Here is an 18441-nt window from a genome sequence, read left to right as displayed (position 1 = left end):
GAACAAAATTGCACAGGAAGTTCTGGGAGTTCCTTAAAATACTCACTTATGACAGAAGGTTGCCAGATGGAGATGTTCAATAGTCCAGGTACCACTAGTGCAAATTTCACTGTAATTTACATTGTCTCATCTTCAATCATCCTTACTCTGCACGATGGCATTTTCTCTTAAACTACCTCTTATATTATATATAAAAGAAACATATGTGCTAGAGCATACATAGCTCTATTTACCAGAAATGCTGGGACAGAGGAGTGAAAGCAGAATGTCAGCCAGCCAGTTGGGAATGGTTAATTATGCTGCATGGGAAAACTTCTAGGCAGAGGATGCGTCACAAGTTATATATGGAACCTCTGATTTATCAACAAACCATTGTCACAGGAGGCCAATGGTTTATCCAGGTCAGCCTTCATTTCTCATACTGATAAGTGAACATAACAAATTTTACTTGTTTAAATAAAAAAATTCACTTGTCTGTCTCTCTCAGTCTAACCATCTTGCTTCAATGTGGGGCTGCAAACTGGATTATTCATCAGCCATTTATATATTCAGAGTCAGAATCATTTTTCTTGAAGGGATTTCAACCTTATTAGCACAAAGAAAATACAACGCTCAATTTACGAAAGGTTTTAAATGATGCCTGCACCTTTGAAAGAGAATTTCTCTCTGACCTACAGCTCTGAGCATTCCTGTCTTGACGTATGATCCTGCAGCAGACAAGTCTGTATGAATCTGAGGGCTCAGTCAGGCTGGCCTCCCCTTGAACTTGTACCATTTCTTTTAGAAAACAGCCTGTTGCTGCAATACAGGTTTCTTTAGTGCTCACCATTCTTTAGTATAACGTATCCCCAGTTATTTGAATTACTTTGCATTTTATTGACGATGCACCAGCCTGTCCAAAATAAGCTGCTATTCACTTTTTAATTTAGCATTTCTACCACTGCAATATCGTGGTGTGTTCATGAGCATTATCAGAATAGCCACCAGTGCCAGCCCCACACCAAGACTTGGAGGGCCACAGGGACTGAACTCCTGTGCGATTCCTGAGAGAAGAGGGGCAATTATGCGTCCCACAGATGTCACAGACTGACCAACTCCTATGAGCGTGCCACTGGCCTGATTCCCACCCAGGGTCAACTCAAGGTCAGTGATGCAAGTGCGTCCTACAGTGGTTGAAAACGCTAAAAATGTTGACGATAAAATGACCGCCCATATGCTGAGTGCTGTGGAATATAGCATTATCAATACACAGGTGAGAACAGTGGAATGTAATAAAAGTGCATAAGAGTTATGTTGATAGAGTCTTGTTATTGGTCCAAGTAGAAAACCAGCAAGTGCTCCAACGGTGCTACTATAGCTTATGAGGTACCCTGTGAGCTTAGGTTTCACCCCAAATCTCTCTTCAATTGCCAGAACAAAATTGCTATAATACAGCATTACAGCTACAGACATTAGGAACCGTACTAAAAATATATCCCACAGATCAGAGCATGCAATGCTTTTAATCCTCTTCAGCACTGACACAACTGGAATCCATAGGGACTGGAGGGGAGTAGCATATTTCGTTGTTCCATTAGCTAGTGATTGAACCTGCAGGTCATAGTTTGCCTTTGCTGTCACTTTACTGTTACTGGTGGTCTGTTCGTTTTCACTACTATCTGTGTGTTCCTCACTCCATGGTAACATCCAGACCAGGCCTGTAGAGGTAAAGCATTACAATCAGTTAATTATAGACAGTTACGCTCTTTACCCCATACTCAAACACGTAAGTTACTGTTATGTTTTAATGATGTCTCTAATTGTAGAAATCAAAGACATGAAAGTATTTTGCACTTTGTTGGCAACATTTCATCTTAAAATAATCACAAAACAGTTTACAAAAATTAAGCACAACATAACCCATGTAGTTACTATTGGTTTCCCCATACTTTAAATGGGGCTCTATAATAAGAGAGAGAGAAAGGTTAAGTGACTTGCTCATACAGCATATACATAGCAGATCTGAGAACTGAACCCAGGATTCAAACTCCCATTCTCCAGCTCTAGACACAAAAACAACACTCCATCTCTTGTATCTGGATGTAAAAAATAAATAGGGGGAGGGCTGTCTTAAATGAACTATTTTCAAAAAGTCAGAAGAAGTTTACATTCAAAGAGCAGTCTGAATGCACAGAACAGAAGGGGATTACAGTCATATTACTGTACAAACAGCATGAACACGTATCGCTTGAAAAAGCCTGAAGCACAAAATACTACATACAACTTACCAGCATTCAGAATGAAGATAAAAGAACAGATGAAAGATGTCAGGTAAAAGCCACTCTCTAGCTCTGTAAAGTAGCCACCAACCACAGGACCCAGGATGAAACCAACACTGGAGGCTGCATTGAAATGTCCTATTACAAGAGGGCGCTCTTTCTCAGAAACCAAGTCAGAAAGAAGAGCTTTTGAAATGGAGAGTGTGTGTTTGAAAATACCTGCAAGTTAACATAAAAACATACAGGAAAACGATATCATATTTATTTAGCATGTGATGTAATTCATAAGGTTGTGTTTAATTATTGTTTGAAAATTCCAAAAGCTACAAATTATCCAACGCCAGAGCTATAGAGGTTGTGTCCTGGGCATGTGACGAGTCTGGCAGCAACCATTCCCTCGGCTAGTTGAGGGTTGGGACCTAGGAATCATGTTAAACAGAGATCTGTGTCAAGTGAGCAAAACAGCTCAAATAGAATAGAAGCAGCACCTCTGAATTGTGGATCCCAGTAGAGGTGAGGCAACTGCCAGAGACATTGCATCTCGTGGTCAGTGCTGGGGAAAGAATGATATGGCAGGCTACAGATACTTGCAATTGGTACAGTACAATCCCAGATTGTTAAACAGTAGGTATTGACAGGCCGAGAGAAGCAGTAATTAATATGAATTCTGGGGCATTCTAAAAATGCCACACGTGCACAATAAAATATCTCTCTCTGCTCCTTCCTCACAAAAGGATTACCTTACACCACCACAGTCCACAACCATTGGCAATATAGGAGCATTACAAAAACCTCTAAAGAGGTAGTTAAAATTGTAAAGATTTATCAAACAAACCACTGAAGTTCCTTTATCATACCAAAAAAACCACTGCCTCCTCTATCAAGGAAACAAAAAAGTTTTCTTTGGAATGAGGCTAGTCAGTCAGAATTTTAAAAACCTATTATCTGAGTTTTATAATACAGATATGTTGATTGAAACATAGTGTTAGTGGCACTAACAAATATGCTTTTACACAACATACACAGCCCATTAAGTAGTGAGCCAAGCTTTTAGATGATCTCCTATTTGGAAATATATGTTCAGTATGACAACAATATACTGACGATAATATATATCATATTATGTGGTGCACACAGACTAACATTTTTAGAAGTTACTAGTGACTTTGGGTGCTCAACTTGAGAAACATTAAAGTGGCCTGATTTTCAGGAAGTGATAAGCACCCATCCTTTGAAAAAACAGTCCCTGCACTAAGGTGTCTCAGAAGTTGTTCACCCCCTCCCCCACCATCAAAAAAAACCAAAAAAAACCAAAAAAAAAACAAAACCCACAAGCCCTGAAAAATCACTGGTACATTTCTCAATGGAAAAAAAAAAGTAAATGAAAAATTCAGTAAAAAGATCAACTTAGAGGTCTTTTCAAAGCTGGGGTTCCATAGGTGCCAAAGAACCATTGCACCTGTGATAAGTAAAACTGTTCAAAGCTGCTATCCAGCTTGTCCCCATATCTAAATATCATGACTTCCGCAGCAATAATTCTCAAACTAACATTGGACTGAATATAAATCCAAGTACCAAGTCAATTACTCACCTACAGGTACCCTTGCAATGGCAAATAAACACACACTGGTGGACATGCCAAGTAGCAAATAACCCAGTGCACTGAAGAGGATACAGGCAAGCAGGGAATATTGTCTTCCTATTACATCACTCCAGCAGCCCTGGTAAGACAATAAATGAGTGCTTTTATAGTACTGAACTACCCATTGTGAACAATATGCATGTCTGAATTAAATTGATTACTTCTCTTCTCAAAAGAGAGGTCCCTGAGGGACCATCAGTGGAAACATTCATAAACAGATTAGATAACATTCATAATAGTATTGCGTCTAGATGCCATAGGCTGGACACCCCGGACTAAATTCAACCCTGAAGTCAATGGGAGAAGCACCTACTTGCACCATGAATTAATTTTACTAGATGAGATATGAAAGCCAAGCTTAATTTAATTTAATGTCTCATCTTAATTTTATGTAAACTCGTGACAATTTAGTGAAATATCATGGGCGACAGTCTAATGAAAATGCCATCACACCAACACTGACCCAGGGCCGGCTCTGGCTTTTTTGCCGCCCCAGGCAAAAAAGCCTCCCGCCGTCCCCCCCGCCCTCCGGCAGGGAGCGCGGCAGGGGAGGGCGCCGAGCCCGGCCGGGGCCCCGCTCTCCCCGACCGGTCGGAGCGCCGGCAAGAGGGCGCCGAGCCCGGCCGGGGCCCCGCTCTCCCCGACCGGCCGGAGCGCCGGCAAGAGGGCGCCGAGCCCGCTGCGGCTCCGCTCTCCCCGGCGGCCGGAGCGCCGCGGGGAGGGCGGCGAGCCCAGTCGCGGCCCCGCTCTCGGGCCTGAGCGCCGCCCCCCTCCAGGTGCCGCCCTAAGCACCTGCTTGGTAGGCTGGTGCCTGGAGCCGGCCCTGCACTGACCACTATTTACAATAGTAACTACTGTGAGCTAGATGCCTGCCAAACACTCAGAGAGGGCAGTCCCGGCTTGAGGGAGATATCACTCTGAGGGCAAACAGAGAGAGGTCATGGGAAGGGGGAAATTAAAAGGTAACCTATATACAATAAGTCAGCTTAATTCACTACATGCAGCATGGCAGAAGAGGGTCTTTAAGTAGGAAGGGTAGGAGCCTTACACATAAGTTCAGGGAAGCTGCAAGAGACAGAGGAAAAGGTGACTGTGTGCCAAACAGGTGGATGAAACCTAGGAGCACTGGCTCCAAAGTACAGATTTGAATGTTGGCAGGTACAGTATACATTCCTGGCCTTGGGGTTGTGTCCTTGTGCATATTTGTTTTGGGAAAGTAGAGGGAAAAGCATAACCTATGGGGAAAAAATAAAGTTTGAGAGACATTGCATAAATTAAGGTTATCTGGCAAATTACAAGAGACTCCATATTAATCACAGAATAGCAAACACAGATAACATAATTTCAGAGATCTGGTCCATGATGCTATTTCTTGTATTTAGACTACTGCGTTAAAGAAAATTGCTCTAATAGCAACACAACATTAAACAGAATGTTGCATGACTGACGCATAGTAATATTTGAATGCTTAAACTACTACTTTCAAATCTAGGCAGAGATTTGGTTTTCAGCTAAAAATTTCATCTTGTGTACTAGGATTTGATTAGTCCCTATAACTGAAACAAAAAGTTCCACAGAGAGTAAGAACAGTTCATCCAACCTCAAGGGTTTGTGTAAACACTAGTGTAACGCTGACAGACCTCGGTCGTTGGCAGGCAGGATCGAACCCAGGACCTCTGGAGCTTAGTGCATGAGCCAAAAGTCAACTGGCTGTTAGCTAAGGCTGTAGAGCAGACTCAATCTCTTTCTCTCTCTCTAAGTGGTCTCAGTGCCACTAGATGGGACAGGAGGTGTGTGGGTTACACTAGCAAATGTACAGTTTCACATTCCCCAAAATATTACCATTAATGTTATCAATTTTCCTACAAATTTAATAAATATATATTGGTGTTTCTAAGATTCAGTATTCAAAACTTACCACAAACGTGCTGGAAAAGAGCTGCAGTAAACCATAAAAAGATCCTAAAATAAAAATAGTGGAAAAAAAGACACTGAGAATTAAGTATGAACAGACTTGTGAAACTGGCTTTAAAATGGTTCTGCAAAGTGGGAAAATTAACAAAATAATTCATTAGAAGTACAGGAAGAGGCAATAGGGAAAAGCAGGGGCGGGGTATAGCATGAAAAAGAGTTTCACCACTTTGATGGATGAATTTTCCTCTTTTACTGGGTATCTCAAAATTGCAATACTATTCAACTGAGAAGTGTGGAAGCAGAAGTATGCTGCTTTGCCAGGGGAAATAACTGAAACTGGGACAGTTGGCATCCTACACCAAACATGACAGGGCATTGTAGCAGTAGGCCTGGAAGAAATTGCAAATCCTACGCTTCAAAATGAAGGGTAAGAACCTAACAGCAATTGGCAGTAGGAGAGAAGGAACAGAAAGAAAACAACAATTCCAGCATGGAGCCAACAGTACAATATTTGTCAGTCTCTTTTACTGATTAAAGGACACCCCAGCTCCTTGGCTTTTTGAACGCTTAAAGTCAATGCAGAGCGTAGAGGTGATAACATACTGTACACTAAAGTTACTGCATAAAAAACATTTCTGTCAACCAAACTCAGAACTGGGATTAGCATCAGAAGGAGCTCTATTCCATGCAAACTGAAAAGGCAGGATATTAAAAATCTGGATATAAAGACGACATTTATATCATCATTACTATTTATAAACAGTGCACTAGACCTGTATTTGTGTTACAAGCCAGCACCCCAGAATCACTTCAGTGGAGGAGAGGAAGCTACAGAACTCAAAAAGGTCATCAATTGGAACCCACCATACAGTAGCTTCTGAAGACAACTATGAAGAAATACAATGACTTAATAGTGGGACAATCATGATTATAAGGAGGAAGAATCAGCTGCAGAAAAATGTCTATCTTGCTTAGAGCTTGCCATTGTTTTCCACTGTGTGGCTACTGAAGGTTAGTTATGATACATATCTGACTTCTACCTCATGTCCTGGGTAATCAGTACCCATGCTGTACTCACCTACTACTCCTGCAACAGTTGGACTTGCTCCTAGAGACTTGATATGAAGGCTTAACAGAGGCACAACCATACTTACACCAAAGAAGTCCTGAAAGAATAGGGAGAATGGAGTTTCAGTAATTGAGCATATTTACAAAGATACAGAAAGTCAAGATTTAGAATAAGTGATTCTGTATTTTAAAAGGGTATAATATTTTAATTAAACAACAATCTAGCATCAGGTCTACATTTGGAAGGCTCCACCCAACAGATATACCAGCATATTATCCTGGTCAAGTGCTTCTAGCGTGGATGCAGCTTATCCTAGCTGCCCTGAGTGAAACAAGCTATACTGGTAAAAGCACAGTTTTGCTGGTATGACTGCATCTACACTAGGGGTTCTAGATGGCACAGTTTTGCTGGTATGACTGCATCTACACTAGGGGTTCTAGACGGCACAGTTATGCTGATCACAAATCACACTTTCATCACACACATGACCAAAAGTTTGTAACATAGACCTGGTCTACAAGAAATAAGAAGTTTTGCATGACAAAGAAAGTGTTGTGTTGCATTGCATAATCCTTGCAATTTGACTGGTATGTTCACAAACTACAATTTTTTAAGCTAAAAACTATGACAGGAACTACTTATCTTCTCAATGGTTCTAAATACATGAAAAAAGCTACACTCTTTCAGAAGACCTAGTTAAGAAATATTTAATGCTTAATATATATATTTGAAGTTGAATAATTATTCTGAATTTTCAAAATGATAGGTTTGCACTAATAGCATTTTTAATTCGGCAATATAAATAGTCTGGTGTATCATGCAAATACGAAAAAAGCTCCTCTCTGTACAAATAATTAAGTTATGAAAACAAACATTTAAAGCACTTTGAAAAATGCATGTAAAGTACAGTCTTTCAGTTGAAAAACATCATCTACAATGGGAAGAGAGGCTTTCAAGACAGCCCACTCCTGTAAGTAGATTACATTATTTTTCTTGCATTACAATGGCAAAGTGTTATACAGGATACAGTACAGAGACAAGGCAAAGCTTAAGGGAAGCAGAGATTTCCTCAATAGCATCAGAGGAAGGCGAGACAGCATGTGGAGGTTCTACACTCCTATACTGTACAAGGATCTCCTGGCCTGTCCTTTCAAATTTTTATCTTTTGTTAACTTACCACATTGACCTGCTAATTCTTTACTGTACAATGCTGCTTGCATGCCACTTCTACATCAGAGTGGAACTGTGCTGAAGGGGACTACTGAAGCAGTATCACCTTTTATGAGAGACTACTGCAGTTGGCCTAATCGTCCATAATAGTCCGTCCAAAACTAGAATAGAGATGTCATTATATATACCATTCAGTCAAATGCTTCAAATACCTCATTAAGCAGTCATGATGGCTAATTTTTATATATACATACACTCACAAAACTATTGAATATTTATTAGCATAAGTCTAATAATACCCATAGTTGATCCCTGGTACTTCTTAAGTAACACAATCTTTAAGCCCAGTAATTGTTACTAGCATTTGCATGTCAGTGAAGAACAGTAATTATTTCTTATTTTAAAGAGAGAAGTGTATGTTATTCTAAACTCTAATTTACTGGCTATGGGAAGGTTATGTAGCAGACAACAGCTCAGTGACATCTTTCAGCTACTATTCACAGCGGTCACCCTTAGAAATGTGCCAATTGCCTTCTACGGCAGAGTAAATTTACCTCAGTATTTGAAGGGTTCTAATTATTACCTATAATGAGTATAAGAAAGTTTATGAAACATTGCAAATATAAATGTAAGCATTATCTATTTAAAGCAAAACAGACAAGCTCTATGGAGCACTAGTGCCTACTGCTTTTTCAGACTTGTAAGGAGAAAGACAGAGCCAAAGAGGAAGCACAAACAAAGGAAAAGAAGCAAAAATGAGACAGATTTATCAAGGGCGGAAATGATGGGAAAACAATATAAAAGATATGAAAGAAAAATGTCAGTTCTCTTCGGCTAGTGTAAACAAAGTAACTTGCAGTAATACATACACATACAAAAACATTTCCGCCCTGTTTTATCAATCTTAAATGCTTATTTCTGAATTAAACTATCACACTGGCTAATTGAACTGAAAGCACTCAAGGTCCCAAACATGAATGGTTAGTTTGCCTATGTTAATAGACAGTATAAACATAGTGCTTTAATTTAGTAACAGGGCAAATCCTTATGTCTCTCCTACATGTGCAGATGGCTCTCTTTGCATGAAACCACTGTGGTACCACTTTCCAAGGGGCTGAACAGGATTTGGTGAGTGCACTCCCCATCCAGAATACTCCGCTCAACAGGGACATCTTGCATGGCTGCATGTAGGGGGAGATTTGGAAATAGGGCAGGGCTGGAAGTTCTACAGCCAAAGCAGAATCAGACCCAGAAAACTTAAGAGACTCATCCAAGGCCACACAGGAAGTCAGTGACAGAGCCTGGATTAGAACTGAAGAGTTCCTGAATGCAGCTCCCTTTCTGAGTCCACAGAACAAACCACTCAATCCCTTAACAAGAGCTGCTCTGAAAGCAAGATTTCACATGATTTAGTTCAATAAAAGTGTCTGACAAATTGTCTTCAGTAAACTCCAATTAACAATTTTTTTTGTTTGGAAGTAAACCCTGCACTGCAGTATTAGCAAGCCAACTTGAAAGTGAAAGAGACGCCATTGTCCAAACTGAATTAAGAGTAAACAGCACACCACTGCGGTGAATACTTGAGTATTGAACAGAACAGATTGTCTAAGCTCAGACATTTGGAGGAATTTTTCCAGTCCCTTAGGGCTCCCTCAGGAATCTCAGGGCTTTTTTGGCCAGGTAGTTGCTATTATTGTCAAGGCCAGGGGAGCTTCAACCATGACAGTGACGTTAGATACAAACACAGGAGAAATGGGTGGTGTCCGGACAGGCAATAAAAAGGCAGCTCTCGAACCCGGATGCTCTAGGGTCATGTACAATATGGGATAGAATATATTTTATATGTGGATTACACATATTTAAGGTTACATTTGTTATACATTCCCCACCCCTACAAACAGGGGAGAGGATCTGCCATGGGCTGCAGGAGGGCCTGGCAATGGAGCCGAGGATCCTGTCTCAGGGTTTTCTGAGTGTCCCAGTGGAGACAAGCGGCAGAGACGCCACCGTGGCCTTGGTTCACCTACAGGCCAGAGAGTATTTGCTTTTTTACACTTACACACATACAGCCCCCGGGCAGGACGGACGGACACACACACACCCACCCACCCCCCGCCAGGCAGGCAGGTGACTGGTGCTCCTGCCCCCCGCCCCGCACTCACCAGGAAGCCCACCAGGTAGAGGCACCGCACGAAGCGGCCGGGCCCGGCCCCGCGCGGAGCAGGAGGAGCCGCCGGGCCCGGCCGCGGGGCTGGCGGCGGCTCCGAGGCCCCCATTCTCCAGCCAGGCCCGGCGCCGGCGGCCGCAGCGGGGGGACGAGCATGCGCAGCGCGGGGAGGGGAGGGCGGACTGGGGCGGGGCGTTGACCAGAGGGCGGGGCTGGGAAGGGCCCCGGCTTGGCTGAGCCCGGGCGGTCCGGCACAGCCGCCGCCGTCAGACCGTCAGCGATCAGGTCAACTATGATTTCACACGAGTGATAAGTGGAGGTGGAGGTGGGGTTGATTTGCCATCAGGGCTTGAAGCCTTTGAGGATCGTGTTCCCCAGCTTTTCTCTAGTCCCCTGCCGCTGGGATTGTCACAGGATTCCAGGAGCTGGGGCTTTAAGAGGTGGGTGATACCAGGCACTGGAGGGGACCAACCTTCCTGAGGTGTCCAACACCAGACTGCACCTGTTAGGCCAGATGAAAGGATGCCATTGTGCGTACCCTTTCTCACTTCCTGCAGTCCCACTTTTGTAGGGCCGGCTCCAGGTTTTTTGCCGCCCCAAGCAAAAAAAAAAGCCGGAATGCCGCCCCTTGAAAAGTGCCACCCCACACATATGCTTGGAACCAGGGGCGGCTCTAGCTTTTTTGCCGCCCCTTCGGCGGCATGCCTGCGGGAGGTCCGCCGGTCCCGCAACTTCGGCGTACCCGCTGCCGAATTGCCACCGAATCCGCGGGACTGGCGGACCTCCCGCAGACAAGCCGCCGAAGGCTTCCTGACTGCCGCCCTTGCAGGGACCGGTAGGGCGCCCCCCGCGGAGCGCTGGTGCCTGGAGCCGCCGCTGCTTGGAACGCTGGTGCCTAGAGCCGGCCCTGCACTTTTGCACCCATGTCAAACATGGGCTGTGGCTGTGCCGATGGCCCCCAGCATGGGGTGTGGGAATTCTCTGTGGGTCAATATAACAGCTCTGGCTTAAGGGTTGTGTCGGAGAAAAGAAAGGGCAGGAGTAGGTCTTGGTCAGAGCACACTATGCTACAGCTAGTTTGTAAAGGTGTGTGACAGCACACTCATGGACCTTAGGAGCCAATACATCTTAGAGCAGCCCTGGAGCCAAATCTTAAGGGGCACTAAAGATGGCTTAAAGCCACCCCTCCCCCAGCGCATATACACTTTTTTGCACCCAGCCCTGAAAAGAAGAATCTGACCACACAAACTATAAACCTATAAGTCTGGCTCCTTGAGGAGAAATTCATGGAGGATAGGTCCATCAATGGCTATTAGCCGGGATGGGCAGGGATGGTGTCCCTAGCCTCTGTTTGCCAGAAGCTGGGAATGGGCGAATCCATGGAATGGATAACTTGATGATTACCTGTTCTGTTCATTCCCTCCGGGGCACCTGGCATTGGCCACTGTTGGAAGACAGGATACTGGGCTAGATGGACCTTTGGTCTGACCCAGTATGGCCATTCTTATGTAGAAAATTTCTCATGCCCTCCCACCCAGTAATCTGAAATGGCTCTCATCTTGTTCTGGCTTGTAATACAGAAGCTGTGCTGCTGTTTTGGCTCTGTATTTGTATTTTTGTATTTATTTCTGAATGTCAAGATTTTGGTAGGCATTGTTTTTTGCTGCCTTTCAATTCAAATACATAAAATAACATTTGTAAAGCATTTTGAGATCCTAAAATGAAAATTGCTATATAATGCAAAGTATTATTATTATGTTAAAACCAGAAGAGATTTCCTAATTCAGCCACTTGGTCAGGAATCAACCAGCAAGGCTATTCTTTCTGAAAACTTAAGAAATTTGAAGGAACAGAAGCTCAATATTTTTACTTTAAGCATAAACTCTTTATAAAACAAAACCTATTTTAAAATATTAAAGTCTTGGACAATGCTTCAAAGCCTGCAATAATGTCTTAAGAAGAATTAGACTCCACATTAGGCTTGTGCTATAACTATGGTTAAAGAGTCCTCTGGACCTGAAGCATCTTTGAGGATACAATCTGTCCTAACACCTATTACCATCACCTCACTAGCCATAACCTCTCTTACAGAATATGTCCTCCTAAATTAATTGGGTCAGTCCTTATCCGTTTACTAATTTACTCTAGCCACTTGGTAAAACCACGAATGAAAGTTGATGTTTGGCAAAAGAAATGAACAATTGATGTGTCCCTGCGAACTCGATAAAATATATCTTCATGTGTTTTTAAACAGTCAGTTACAGAGTTACGGTCTTGATCAAGAATAGGGTACACAATAGGAGATGGAGTTGTGTTTGTCTTCTGAGAACAAGACCTGAAGATAAGAAGAAGGCAATCCAAACTCCTAGATATGTAACCTTAAGGGCCAAGGAGGCCCAGGTGTGGGTGGAAAGCTGAAGATTCCCACCCTAAGATCAGGAACTGGTTTCTCTACTGCCCTGACAGAGGCAAAAGGCTGGAAGTCAGGTGCGCTAACCACTGCCTGGCCCTCAGAGCCCCCATCACAGTCACATCCTAACAGTTAACAAAGTTTTGAGAACATATTCAGTCCCTCAGCAAGACAGACAACATTTTAAGCCTTATAAATTTTCAACTAAAGTTCTTAAAATCATTTTGTGAGACAGATCTAAGACAACAAATGCAATTTATTGCAGTAAATGGAACATATTCTTGGATTTCAGCATTACAAATAGGCAAGATCAAGACCCCCAAATGTACCATTTATCATCAAACTTACCAAATCTAACAATGACTTATTTCATTCTGGTTTACAACTTCAAATCATTAGGGTGTATTTAGCAGTCATTTCAACTTTTCATATTCAGATTGAGCCCAGAAGAAAAACTTACAATCCACTGGTCCAGAAAATTTTGAGGCACTGTAAATGGATTGGAGTTTTAAAACTGCTGATCATACTAATAGTATCTGAAGAGTAATCTTTTCTAAAAGATCTGGGAATGAGCGACAGGGGATGGATCACTTGATGATTACCTGTTCTGTTCTGTTCATTCCCTCTGGGGCACCTGGCACTGGCCACTGTCAGAAGACAGGATACTGGGCTAGATGGACCTTTGGTCTGACCCTGTAGGGCCATTCTTATGTTCTTATCTACATATCTGAGACATGAAAATTAGTCTTTTTAGTGACTGCAACCTCAAAGCTATACATTTTGGTGAGTGTGACAGATAGGGTGACCCCTTTTTCAAAAGGCAAAGTGGGATACATGCAGGAGCTCTGACCCTCTCCCTCCGAGGCCCTGCCCCCTGCTCCTCCTCTTCCCCCTGAGGCCTTACCCCCTGGCCAGGCCAGAAGCTGGAGCTGGGCTGTGGTAAAAGCTGCCTAGGGAGCCCAGGCCGCTGTGGGAAGCCCCGAACCCTCCACCTTCCCTGGGCAGCACACCCCAGGGGATGGGGACATGGGCTGGGGGCTACCCTCAGGCACCTGGCCCATCGCCCAGGGCAGGTGGAAGGTCCGGAGCTCCCCACAGTGGCCCGGGCTCCCTAGGCAGCTTTTATCACGGCCCGGGCCACCTCCAGCTTCTGGTCTGGCCAGGGGCAGGGCCTCGGGGGGAAGAGGAGGAGCAGGGCCAGGGCCTTGTGGCCAGGGGGGCTAAGGCTCACCTCAGCCTCCCCTCCCTCCACCGACCCTGAGCCTTTGGTAGGCGCAGAGCAGCGCTACAAGGAATCTGGGACAAATGCTGTCCTGGCATCATTCAGCCTGGCACTGGGACTTGAACTCTGCATTTTGGGACTGTCCCGCCCAGTTCAGGACTGGTGGTCACTCTAGTGACAGAGTGACTTAGAAGGGTTTTTTTTAAAAATCTGGTTAATGGAAGGAATTATTTCAAGGATATAGCCCAGTTCAGCTTTCTCCCCTCTTCTGGTGTTTTCACTCCTAGTGTAACTAGAGTTGAGTATAGCAGTTACCTTTGTCCTCTGTTTCTTTTTCTCTGTCTATCAAAAATATTAACCAACATACTTCTGTTCTTCAGGAGTTCTGCATAAGGGAATAATGGTGCCTTCAGAGAAATGACAGTGCCTTTTCGGAGTGAGGCACGATGAGAATCTTCCCTGCGTATAAAGAGAAATCCTAGCAGAAGAAGCTTAATTAGGTAGGCTGCAGACACTGAAGGGATCTAGGCCCAGTTAGGGAACCAATTGTTGTCTCTTTATCTATTTTTGTGTGTGTTAATAAGTTAGAACTATTTTTTTAAACTACGCACCTTGAATCTGTGCATTTTATGCTTGGAGCTCTGGGGATCCTGCTGACTCCATGTCACATATCACATCAGAAGATGGTATCTAGGGATCTCTGACAGGACAACCAGGAAATCCTAGAGACCCAAGCATATGGTTAAGACTATGGAATGATGCTACAGTCCTAGAAACACCAAAGGATGTGCTTGTCCTAAAACAAAATTTGAGAATTATGGCCACTTTTTCTAGGGCAGAGTTGCTGGATGAGCAAAAATAAAATTTAAAGGTAGCCTAAGAGTACCTTTGAAAGAGTAGCTTGGGTACAAGCGATTGGTACATGATGTCAACAATGTTTCAACAGTTGAGGTATGAGCTGTTGCAGGCCCTGCTTCTCCAACTACATTTCAATTAGATCATTAAGATTTCTAGAGGTTGAGGTGTTATACAACATTGCCTGTTCTCTTGCTTGCTACAGATCTGAGATAAATTTTATGTTACCTCAGAGATTAAAGAACAACAGTAAACCCTCTTTGTCCCAGCAACACAAATCTGAACTAAATAGGCTACGTTATTTTGTTGACACTACTAATTTATTAATCATTTATTTGAACAGAATATAGTCCTTCAGGAAGGCAAATAGATTGTGTCACTTTTCAGACTTTCATGAAGCATCTTAAGGACATCTTAGGAAAGAGTTGTCATGATTACAGGGCTGCACTTTTGCCCTTTTTCTGGATGCTATGAACACACCTCAGGCGTCAGGCCTTCTGCCTTTACCTATCTTGGGGTGGAATTCCACAATTTTCCCACTCCTAGGCTGGGCTTGGGGCTACAGTATTCCGTGTATCAACTGTGCTTACCAGGCATCTCTGACGGAGTTCAGACACCTGTGATTCTTCTTTGTGGGAGTCTTTGGCCAGCAGTATATAGTGATCAGACAGCCTGCTTAAATCAAAGTATTGTTTGTATTAATAATAGGAACAAAACATTTAGTGAGAAAGGACTTTAGAATAACAGTCTACATGTGTCTTACCTGAAGTATTTCTCTTCCTTGATGGTAGCCCAGGCAGACATCCCAGCAGGTGCCTGTGTCTTAATCTGGTTCCCCCAAACAACTTGCCCTCAACCATTTTGAAACTGCTGTAGTCCTGTTCATCCTACATTCATTCATTCAGTAATCAGGTTAGCAGACAGCACTCATAAATTATTACAGAGCAGTTCCACTTCCATCACAGGAGTATTAATGTCTTCACTTCTCAGACACATTTTGTTAACATCTGCCTTGCATATGGCTATAACATGGATTCACACTGGGAAACTTTTCACCTGTCAGATAGCTAGTGCCCACCGTGGCATTTGCTGGGAGCAGTGCCTACACAAAATATTAATCCAATTTATGATACCTATCTCATATAAACATATAGGGAAGGATCCTGAGTCCAACAAAGGTCACTTTGTGCTTCCAGACAGTGCCAAGTGACCTTAAAGCTACTGCAAAGAGGCAGCTGAGGATTCCCCCAGCATCCCAGCTGGAGTGGGGTATCCCTGGGTGGAGAGGGGATGTGACGGGGACAGGGCCGAAGTGTGATGTGTTCTGCTGATCTCCTGTTGATGCATGTTAGAGCAGCTTTAACTTGTATAGAAGGCTGGTTTTGTGCCCAGGATTAGGGAAGAATAAAGGAACTTCAGGGCAACCTTTATTTCTTTATAAGCTGCATCAAGTATGAGTTCAGCATGGCTGAGGATTGAACCACTTGCAAATCCTTATGTGAACGGGTTACATTCACCCTGTTGCAGAGGACCAGCACACAGCCTATGCACCACTTCAGTCTTGTTTAAGCCTTGTTGTAATGACTTATAGCCTAACTCCATAGACATTAAGAGGTCCCTAGGCCAGATGATTTTTCATCCAGTATTCTGAATATGATGTAATGGATAACATATAATCCAATCGGGGATGGTTCCTGTGGACTAGTTTCTGTATGAGTAAACGAGACCTTCCAACGCTATTTAACATGTCTTTCTTTAGCAGTTAATGGGCTATGAGGTCCTCGGAGGATTCAACCGCAGAAGCAATTTTCTCAGCAACTGCAATAATAGTTTCTTGGTATATGTTGAGACACAAGCCAGTATAAAATGCTGTTTTTAGATCATGGATGTATCTGCCAGCACAGATAAGGAGCGGCTTGCCAAATCTAAACATACACACAAAACATTGACTCAATCACACACAAACATAAACAAGCAAACAAATACCCCCTCTCCCCAACTAGACTAATCAAGCCATTTCTCCTACTGACTGGAAAAGAAAAAAAGAGGCAGACTGCTATCGTTATTTCACTTCTAAATTCTCGGGAGGTGTTCAGATGCTGCACTTACAGTAGAGCCATAGAAACACATAAATAGATAGAAATATGCAGAGTTAGGAGTCAGTTGTAGGCTTATTCAAAACAGTCTGAATCATAAAAATGTTGTCAGTTTTCTTAAATGATATATCTGAATTAATCCTTTCTATTAGGTCCTTCACTACAGTCTGCCTCACTAAAAAGTAACAAAATCAGTTAACAAAAATTAGACATAATGGGAGAAATTGATCCCTAGAATAAACTCATTTGACTCAGTGGAATTTTTTATAGCAGGGATGAATTTGGCCCAGTTAACTTTTGTTTTTAAAATCCTAGTCTTACTACAGACACTTATGGGCATTAGATATTATGAATCAGTGATTGACCTTACAGTAAGAGTCAAAAGAATGATTGTTTTATTTTGATAAGACTGAGACTCTTTTCTTTGCCTTGATTGATTTTACTTTCTAATGATGAACCTTCAGGGTTTAATGCAAGTATTCAAGTGGTGGACAACATGAATTTTCATTAGGACATAACAAGTCTTAATATGGCTTCTGATTCATTCCCAATTTAGAAAGGCATAATACCAAAGATGTTAGAGTATTTGGAAGATATGAACACCAGAGAACATGCCATAAATAAAGAAGAGAATAATTAAATTAGGGCCTCTCAGAATGAACATTCTAAATTAAGAACCAAAACACAACATGTACAGTATTTTAAAAATAAACACTTGAACTGCATAGCGAATGATGTAGCTGTCAATTGAGTTCAACCGAACTATTCATATGAGTGAAGTTACTCACATGTGGAAGTGCTTGCAGGATTAGAGCCATAGGTATCGCTCCTTCTTTCTGCTACAAGAAAGGCTGAATTTAGGGGCAGGTGACCCAGGCGATCACCTAGGGTGCCGGGCTTGGGGGGTGCCAGGCTTAGGGTGTTGTTTCTATTGTTAGCAACAAAAGGGAAAATAGAATGTTTGAGGTAAAATGTTTCAGGTATTCCATGTGTGGATTAATTTTTCACTAACCTCCTAGAATGTTGTGGACCTTTGTGGAACCTTGGGGAACCTTACAGACTTTCTGAGAACTACATTTTCCTTGAACCTCTTAGAATATTGTCATCCATGCCCTTGCAGGTATATAAGGGGCGTGGCGTGGTGTGTCCAGTCAGTCAGTGAGATATAAGGACGAACTGAAGTGAAGCAAGAGCCCAGCTGCAATATTGTGAACCTTGTTTTATTGTGTAATTGTGAAAGTGTACTTGTGTTTTAAGAATTGAAGAGTCTAAGTAGCGACCAATAGAAGACATATTTAATGAGATGCCAGAGATATCTATCAAACCCATTTCTATGCAACAATATAAAAGAAATATAGTTACTTCTTTTGTCATGCTTAACACGTAATGTGTAATGACTTTCTAAGACTGCGGAACATAGACTTTTGCTCTCCCTCATACTGTCTGTTTCCCCCCACAGAAAATAAAAGATGCCCCCAAAGAAACCTTCAGGAGCACCGTATAGGAAGTGAAAAGCTCAATTGCAATATAGTTTGCAGCAAGGGGCAAATTTGATGGGACAATATCTGAAACAGAACAACATAGACTGCGCTTTAGGCAGGAGTGATCGTCTCATGCAGAAGAAATTGAGGAGTGAAG

General features: G+C 42.8%; 1 protein-coding gene across 1 annotated transcript; it reads right to left on the bottom strand.

Annotated features, from left to right (window-relative positions):
- Nucleotides 1-483: 483 nt before the first annotated feature.
- On the bottom strand, nucleotides 484-10369 carry MFSD9 (major facilitator superfamily domain containing 9). Its single transcript, XM_024204350.3, has 6 exons — nucleotides 10216-10369; nucleotides 6893-6980; nucleotides 5819-5862; nucleotides 3850-3979; nucleotides 2268-2477; nucleotides 484-1697 (listed from the first exon to the last, which is right to left on the bottom strand). Exons 1-6 carry the CDS (start codon nucleotides 10327-10329, stop codon nucleotides 910-912), a joined length of 1374 nt encoding a protein of 457 aa, XP_024060118.2. The 5' UTR covers nucleotides 10330-10369; the 3' UTR covers nucleotides 484-909.
- Nucleotides 10370-18441: the final 8072 nt, after the last annotated feature.

Source organism: Terrapene carolina, unplaced genomic scaffold, assembly GCF_002925995.2.
Source record: "Terrapene carolina triunguis isolate 2854851 unplaced genomic scaffold, T_m_triunguis-2.0 Scaffold21, whole genome shotgun sequence".
Taxonomy (NCBI): Eukaryota; Metazoa; Chordata; order Testudines; family Emydidae; genus Terrapene; species Terrapene triunguis.
This window is presented reverse-complemented; position numbering and strand designations above follow the sequence as displayed.